This window comes from Primulina eburnea, chromosome 12 (assembly GCF_022965805.1).
Source record: "Primulina eburnea isolate SZY01 chromosome 12, ASM2296580v1, whole genome shotgun sequence".
Taxonomy (NCBI): Eukaryota; Viridiplantae; Streptophyta; class Magnoliopsida; order Lamiales; family Gesneriaceae; genus Primulina; species Primulina eburnea.
The window spans coordinates 499,356-507,760 of NC_133112.1; the positions used below are offsets into that span (position 1 = coordinate 499,356).

General features: G+C 38.1%; 1 protein-coding gene across 2 annotated transcripts; it reads left to right on the plus strand.

Annotated features, from left to right (window-relative positions):
• Nucleotides 1-832: 832 nt before the first annotated feature.
• Nucleotides 833-4,785, plus strand: LOC140808013 (O-fucosyltransferase 31-like). 2 transcript variants are annotated; one of them, XM_073165007.1, is made up of 10 exons: nt 833-1,004; nt 1,084-1,146; nt 1,243-1,324; nt 1,552-1,622; nt 1,779-1,867; nt 1,939-2,142; nt 2,927-3,188; nt 3,458-3,685; nt 3,849-4,046; nt 4,237-4,785. In XM_073165007.1, exons 1-10 carry the CDS (start codon nt 897-899, stop codon nt 4,486-4,488), a joined length of 1,557 nt encoding a protein of 518 aa, XP_073021108.1. In that variant the 5' UTR covers nt 833-896; the 3' UTR covers nt 4,489-4,785. The 2 variants fall into 2 exon arrangements, with proteins under 2 accessions (XP_073021108.1, XP_073021109.1); XM_073165008.1 differs by having other exon boundaries at nt 870-1,004; nt 1,084-1,126.
• Nucleotides 4,786-8,405: the final 3,620 nt, after the last annotated feature.

The window sequence follows — 8,405 nt, forward strand, 5'->3', positions numbered from 1 at the left end:
CCCAACATATCCAAATCTTATGCGGATTATCATTCGATGAGAAACCTGTGATACTATATGAAGATAATGCTGCATGTGTTGCTCAAATGAAAGAAGGATACATAAAAAGCGACAGAACTAAACATATTCCTCCTAAATTCTTCGCATTCACCAAGGAGCTTGAGAAGAATAAATGTATTGATGTTCGTCACATTCAATCAAGTGAAAACTCATCAGATCTCTTCACAAAGGCACTTCCTACGTCAATATTCAGAAAGCACATATATAATATTGGGATGCGCAATCTACGAAATTTGTGAAGAATTGTTCATGTCAACATCAGGGGGAGTTTACGTGACTGCACTCTTTTTCCCTTACTATGGTTTTTATCCCAATGGGTTTTTCCAAGTAAGGTTTTTAACGAGGCAGTATAAAACATGTAATGAAGACATCATCGTATCATGATCATCATCACAAGGGGAGTGTTGAAATATTATTTAAAATGTGAAAAATATTTGTGTTGAAAATGTGAATGTTGAATGTTGAAAAATAGGTGTTGAATATTGAAAATTAGTGTGTGATGATGTAGGTAATGATGTATTTTATTTTTGGATTATGTGTAAAGATTTTCTATAAATAGATCTCTCATTTGTGAAGAAAATCACAATTGAGTAGAGAGAAAAATATTATAAAGTGTGTAGTTTGATAAATTTTGAGTGTTTGAGATTTTTACTTTTTACCATAAATTTTTACTTTTTCACAATTGAGTAGAGAGAAAAATATTATAAAGTATGTAGTTTGATAAATTTTGAGTGTTTGAGATTTTTACTTTTTACCATAAATTTTTAAACTAATATACTTGGAATCGGGAAGTATTTTTTCTCCAAGATATTGGGCTTTTTGCCGAGGACACGACGATGAAGAACAGGATTTTGGCATTTTGCCCCCTGTTTGTCCTTCTCCTTCCCAACCTTTTCCCTTCCCTCTTCTCGCCCTTGTCCCGCGCCTTTCCTTCACTCCTCTCCGTATGCAACTCTTCGATTTCTCACTAGTTTCATTTGCATTCTTTTTCAACTGAATTTTTCATTTGTATTTTTTTTCCAGGAATGGAATGCTCCGAAGCCCATGCACTTGAATTTACTCAATGGTGCTTTGCAACGTGTGATTGTGCGCTTTGTTTTCCTCTTCATGTGTTTTGTGATTATTTTTTTTAGTGGAAATTGTTGATCTAATGCCATGGTTTGTGGTTCTGTTTCGGAACAGTCTGACGATTATAGATCGAGGGTGTGGTCTGCTTTGCCTGATCAAGGATTGAAGCCATGTCAGGACTTCTCCAAGTCTCACAGTACGTGCTTCGTTAAACTGTTACGTTGGAACGTGATGCGATCCATATTTGGATCAAAGGTTTCTGTTTGAGTTATTTTTTTAAAAAAATTCTCATCTTCTTATCGAAGCGCTTCTAATTCTGTAATTCCAGTTTTCCACTTAAAATTTCAACACGAGTTTAAAATTTCACGCTGATGGTTTAGATATCTGACTTTCGTGTTTTGGGATTCTGCCGCCATACTTTAGATCTGCCGAAGAAATCCAGGGGCTATATTCAGGTGTTTCTTGATGGAGGACTGAATCAACAGAGAATGGGGGTATGCAACTTCTTACTTAATTCTTGTCTTTTTTAGTAAAGCACGAGGAATAAATACTGTTGCTTATATTTATTGACGTTATGTTAAATCTAAAGACGTTACATATCTAAGCAGTAGTTTTATTTCATCTTCTTATTATTATTTTTGTCTTCAAAGATCTGTGATGCTGTTGCGGTTGCTAAAATATTAAATGTTACGCTGTTGATCCCACACCTTGAAGTGAATCCTGTGTGGAGAGACTCTAGGTATCCTTTGCTGAGCTTATCTTTTGTTTCCAAACAAAATAAGTCACCTCTAAAGTGAAGTTGTCTCTCAGTTCTTTCACAGATATATTTGATGTTGATCACTTCATCAATGCACTGAAGGATGAAGTTTATATAATTAAAGAACTACCAGCTGAATACTCTTGGAGTAACCGGGAATATTATGCAACTGGCATTCGAGCTACTAGAATAAAAAATGCACCAGTTCATGCATCTCCGTCATGGTATATAGAGAATGTTCTCCCGGTAATAGAGAGGTATGACCATGCAAACATTCCCAATCGATTTAATTACTCAAGTCTCATACCCCAAGTTTACTCACAATTGTCTACTCCGTTGATTCCGCTACAAAAGTCGCATACCCCAAAGATCAGGAACTATGATTGCACACCCACAATATTCCACTGGTTTTTTATCCGTTGCTTCATAGAGTGCACGCCCATATGGGGTACTCAAGAATTTGCCAACTGTTTTTGACCTATATATATTGTCCCTTCCGTATGTTGGTTACTCCAATACTTGTTCAGAAATTATGTGATAGGCCTTTTTACGTTTCTAAATTTTTGGTATTTAGAAAAATGAACCAGGGCCAGCCAAAATAGATTTGTATATGAAATATGGATGCCTACATATCATTTTCTCTGTGCAGGAATCATTTAAAATTACAGTTTATCCGAAATGAATGCCAAGTGATGATAGTTGATGAACTCTATGCATGCTTAGTTTTCTCTATAAGCAAACCATGGGAGACATAAGATTAGGTTATATCCAAAATGACCAGGCAAATAGGCTACTTCGATGGTTTTTGCAACTAGGAAGCTGTGACAATGAAAATGAATGTGGTGTCATATACTGGTGTACGATGCCATAAAAAAACTAAACATATCTTTGTGACGTGCCTTTTGCATGTAACATTGATAAATAACATAACTTTTGAAGTGACTATAAACATGTTATTGTGTTACTAAACTAACTTGGCTCAACATTACTTCCACAGTATTTTTGTTGTTTATCTGGTTGATTCCTCTGCTGCTATTTCAGTTTTGGGATAGCTGCTATTGCCCCTTTTTCTCATCGATTGGCCTTTGACGATGTGCATCCAGACATCCAGCACCTCCGTTGTAAAGTTAACTTTGAAGCATTAGTTTTTGTTCCCCGTATCACGGCATTGGCAGAGGCTCTCATTAGTCGTCTGCGAAACCCTCCGAGTGCAAAGAGAAAGGGAGAGCACATGAGCAGGTTGGAGGGTATGAATGGCATGGAAGTTGGAAAGTATATTGTATTGCATCTCCGCTTTGATAAAGTATGACCTTCAATCTGCTTTTACCGCGTATATTTTTCCATAAGAGTGAGGATCCTTGGGTTTGGCTAGCACCTTTCAAATTTAAACACTTAGTGTATTCCTGACTGATTATTTTGTGTAAAAAAACTAGGTTTAGAAGTATGTGTCTTTCCTTGACAATCTAGGTGAGTTTTAGGCCAATAAATTATATTCATAAGCGGAGTTCTGTTGATTGCCTGGTTCACCAATTAGAGTTGCTAGGCTGAAACTTTGGATTCTGTCTTATCCAGGATATGGCTGCACATTCAGCTTGTGATTTTGGTGGGGGAGAAGCTGAAAAACACGCTCTCGCAAAATACCGTCAAGTGATTTGGCAGGGAAGGGTTCTCAATTCTCAGTTCAAAGATGACGAATTAAGAAATCGAGGACGTTGTCCATTGACTCCTGAAGAAATTGGACTCTTGTTGGCTGCTTTAGGATTTGACAACAATACCCGCCTATATCTTGCCTCACACAAGGTTGACTTTAATCTTTTATGTATCTTGAAAACCACGGTTATTTGATTGAAGATTGTGATGTCATGTAGTTTTAGATGCAAGTTCTGGAAATTTGAATCTGTGCCTTCACTTGTCAGCAAGTCTTTACTGATGATGGTCTGAATATTCTTTGTACTGGGCTTAGGTATATGGGGGAGAGGCTAGGATCTCAGTTCTTCGAAATTTTTTCCCACTAATGGAGGATAAGAAAAGCCTTCTGTCAGCTGATGAGCGTGCTCTAATTGACGGAAGAGCTTCTTTATCAGCTGCAGTTGATTATCACGTGAGCATGCAGAGTGACATATTCATTTCTGCTTCTCCGGGAAATATGCACAATGCACTGGTAAATTTTGCAAACTCAATCATTATAAGATATTATTATTGGATATTGGATTGTTTCTTACAAAATTAGTTGACAAGTAGTACAAATCATGAAATCAAACTGTTGGACCTGCTGTTGTCTGTGGAATGTATTCATGCAGTTTGCAAATTGTATTTCTGAAAATTGAAATTTGGTTTTTGTGAATTCCCAGTTAGGCCATCGAGCATACAAGAATTTAAAGACTGTACGGCCCAATATGGTGTTACTTGGGAAACTCTTCCTCAATCAGAGTATGGAATGGTCAGAATTCCAACAAGCGGTGGCAGATGGCCACAAGAACAGACAAGGGCAGATCCGGTTGAGAAAGAAAAAGCAGTCCATATATACATATCCGGCTCCTGATTGCATGTGTAAAGCTCGACTGCAACGACTCTTTGGAGGGTTGACTTCCTTGGTACAATGATCGAGGTCCTGCCTATTCATTTAGGTTGCCTATGTTCCGCACTCGGTTCTGTCCGAATGCTCACGTGCAAGGAAATGAGTGCACCAGGGAAATTTTGGGGGCCAAAACATGCGTAAAAATACAATAATGCAGGTAGATAAAGATTTTGGTGGGTGGCTCATAATGAACACTTGTGCTGTAGAATTTAAAATCTAACAACAATATTTAACGATTGGATGGAGGGTGAAAAGGATTAGTTGAACCGACGTTTTAATGTGTTAATATTTACTCGGCTGAATTAATTAGACTATTATTATATTTTCCGAAGGAATCATGCTTGTGTCTTGTTTTTTCCCCCACGTCAATATTATGGCATTGATCAAGAGAACCGTAAAGAAAGAAAAACCAACACTTCAGAGATCTGACGGATCGCTCTCCCTTCTTGGTTGTCTTTGTTCCATTTCGTCAATTCATACTAAGATTAATTTTCCAAGAAAATATTTTCAGACAAACAAAGGAAAAGAGAACTGTACATAGTCTTCAATGCTTGAACAATTAATTCTAAGTTTCAAGAAATCTAAAACTAAAAGAGACAATATTGCTAAATAGTGATATGATTTTGTTTTCTGAAAAAATATTAATAAGATAATCGGGTTGGGAAGGCTAAATTCAATGGAAGTCCAAGATGATTGCAGAAAACAGAGGAAGATGATCAATTCAATCGTTGTTAGCTTTGAGTTTGGTAATAATAATAATACAAAAGCAAAATTTATGGATGGTGGGTCGTTCGTATAAAGAGGAAAACCCTAGAGAAGGTGCTTCAGCAATATCAGTTTCCCCTCCAACAGCTCGCCTCTGGATGAACCCGAAGATCTCGATGATGTTTTAGCTGAAACCCGTGGCATGTCTTGTTCTGTTGTTGATTCAATACTCGCTCTGTACGTGGGTGTGGGCAGAGTATCCTGTTTTAGCTTACCTTGTTGAAGGTTTTGAACTGCATAGTCGCTTGATTCAAATTTGGTAAAATGCTTACTGAAGCCCGTTTGCTTAAACATTTATTTGTACTCATATGACTGTAGTATCCACAAGCTCCAAATTATGAGTGCCCTTAATTAATGTCTAGTATTTGTTAATTTGCTCAGTGCAATCCATTGCTTCATCTATTGACTGTGAAGTTACTGGAATTTCAACTGAATAAGTGGGTTTGCTTCTGTGGGTTTTTAATGCTTCGTCGTTCAGGATTTCAAAAATGGTTTTTATCTCTAACGAGATGAGTGATTCAGTTTTTTTCTGGGGCGTTTATTTCCTACTCATACGAGTTAAAAATGAACTTTTTCTTGTTGTATTCACATATTTTCTGCTTTGTTTTGCAGGATTTGTCGCCAAACTGTTAGAGTAGATGCCCTGCAAGCCAACGGTTGGCTGGGGAAGTTATTGACTCAAGTGAAATAAACAATCTTTATTTTAATATAATTTAACTTTTTATGGTCTTGTTATACTTTATCTGTATACCCATGCGAACAGCATAGATAAAGTCCTTGATTATGCTTTAATACAAATGAATCGTAATTCGATGTTGAAACTCATTTGTAAACACTGCATATTCTAAATTCGTTCCTAGTCGATTCAGCCGCCTAAAAACAGGGATAAAGGCCGCTTGAGCTCGAGACTAGCATCTGTGATGTTGTGTACTGCGTTTCTTGGTAAGGGCATGGAGATGTCCAAACATACAGATGGGTAGTCATATGATGATTATACCGAACAACCCTCCCTCGGACTTTCCAAGTGGTTATCATTCATCGAGAGGATAAGTCCGTGGTTATGATTGTACACCATTAGTCCTTACGACCCGGGACAACACTGAGGCTCTATATGCTAGGGCTGTGCTTTGACTCGTTTATCGGCTCCAGGAGAGTCATCAGGTGGCGAGGTTGGGTACAGTTGCGACACATATAGGAGCCAGTGCATTGTAGTCGGGGATTCACCGCTCACCTACGGGTGTGGATATCCTATGTGATCTAATGTAATAATAGTGCATGGAATCTCTGGCCAGAGTATGAGATGTACGTTGGAGAAGGAGTTCTCCAATAGTACACGCGATGCCACTATTATAGTTATCACATAGTTATCGAATTAATATGAAACCCTCGATGAACCAATGGTTGCAGATTCGATCGGAATATATGAGATGAAGGGACCGTACTGTACGTTAATCATAATCGACTGGTTCTTGCAGGCACTATCAGTGATACCTAGGGGATCATGGGGCGATGCTACTAGACGCTCCTACCATGATCCGATGGGTACAATCAGAAATGAGTTCTGACATTCTTGATCAAGGTGTTGATGAATAGAATGGGGCTAACTAGGGTAAGCCTGAATAAGAATAAATGTCATTCTGAATCACAAGGAGTTGTGAACCCACGGCTAGCTGTATCCCTGAACCATTGAGGGTCACACAAGTACTGGATTGTTTGTTCCCGTTGAGAGAATAAATTCAAAAGTTGAATTTATATTATATAGTAAATTCAAGGAGTTGAATTTATGATAATTAAATTTTGAGAGAATAAATTCAAGGAGTTGAATTTATAAAATTTGAGAATTTAATTTATTAAACTCAAATGTTGGGTTTATTAAATATTAAATTTTGGAGGTGATAATAATTCAAAGAGTTGAATTTATAATTTAAATAATAAATTCAAATGTTGAATTTATACTGTATTTAATTTATTAAGCTCAAAAGTTGAGTTGATTAATTAATAAATTAAATATGGTGGGTATTATGTTTAATGGTCTTGTAGGAGTACAAGTCCAACATAATAAATAATTAAAGTTTTAATGGGCTTTGATTAAATTAATTAAACTAGTTGGACTAGCTTAATTAATTAAATCAAGCCCATTAATGTTAATTATGTAATTAGGGTTTAATTAATTATAAATAATACATATAAAGACAAAAACCCTAGCCCACCACTATGAAACATTCGAGAGACCCACCTCCAAGGAATAAAATGGGCCACTTGGTTTTGGGAAAGAAAAATATTGTGTCGTCTCTCTCAATTATTTTCTATCCTACGTAAATATCTTCCAATATTTCTAGTGCAATTTGGAAGAGGAACAAATCATCTAGTCGTGGACCTGATTAGAAGAAAGGAGTCCTTGAAGAAAGTTCGTAGGGAATTCATCAAGAGCTAGATCCGCCTATACCGGATTAGTTGGGGCCAAGTGATTCAATTCACTAAAGGTATAATTCAACACCCTATGAATGTTTTGTTATAATCATACGAGCGCCCAAAGCAAATCATATTTTGATTGTCCAAATAAAATAAAATTTTAAAACTTCCGCTGCGTTTGGGCGCGTAGAAAAACCGGATCCAACAGTGGTATCAGAGCCAGGTTTTCTGAATCGTATGATTTTCAATTATATTGAATAATATATTTCTAACCACACAAGAAAATTTTTCAGAAAATTATGGCACCATGAAAATTTATTTTTCCAGATTTTCGAAAAAAAAAAAAAAAAATTCGTTTCTGCCCGGATTTGTTCCGGGCAGCCCGTGCGCGCAAGGCCGCGCGCGCTGTGCGGAGCGTCCGCACAGCGCTCGGCGGCCGCACTGGCGCGCGCTGTGCGGAGCGTCCGCACAGCGCTCGGCGGCTGCGCTAGCGCGCTGTGCGGAACGTCCGCACAGCGCGCGGCGGCTGCGCTAGCGCGGCGTGCGAACGTCCGCACGCGCCGCGCGCACCTGTGCGCCCAGCGCGCACAGGGGCTGCCGCCACTACCCGAAACGTTCGGGCAGCAGGCGGGCAGCGAGGGCGGCTGCCCGGGATCGTCTCGGGAAGCGTGCTGAATGTTGGGCCTGAATTGTTTGGGCCTAGGGTGCAATTTTCTGAATTTTAAAATTTTTGGGTAAAATTGTTATTTTTGAAAATTGGTTCAA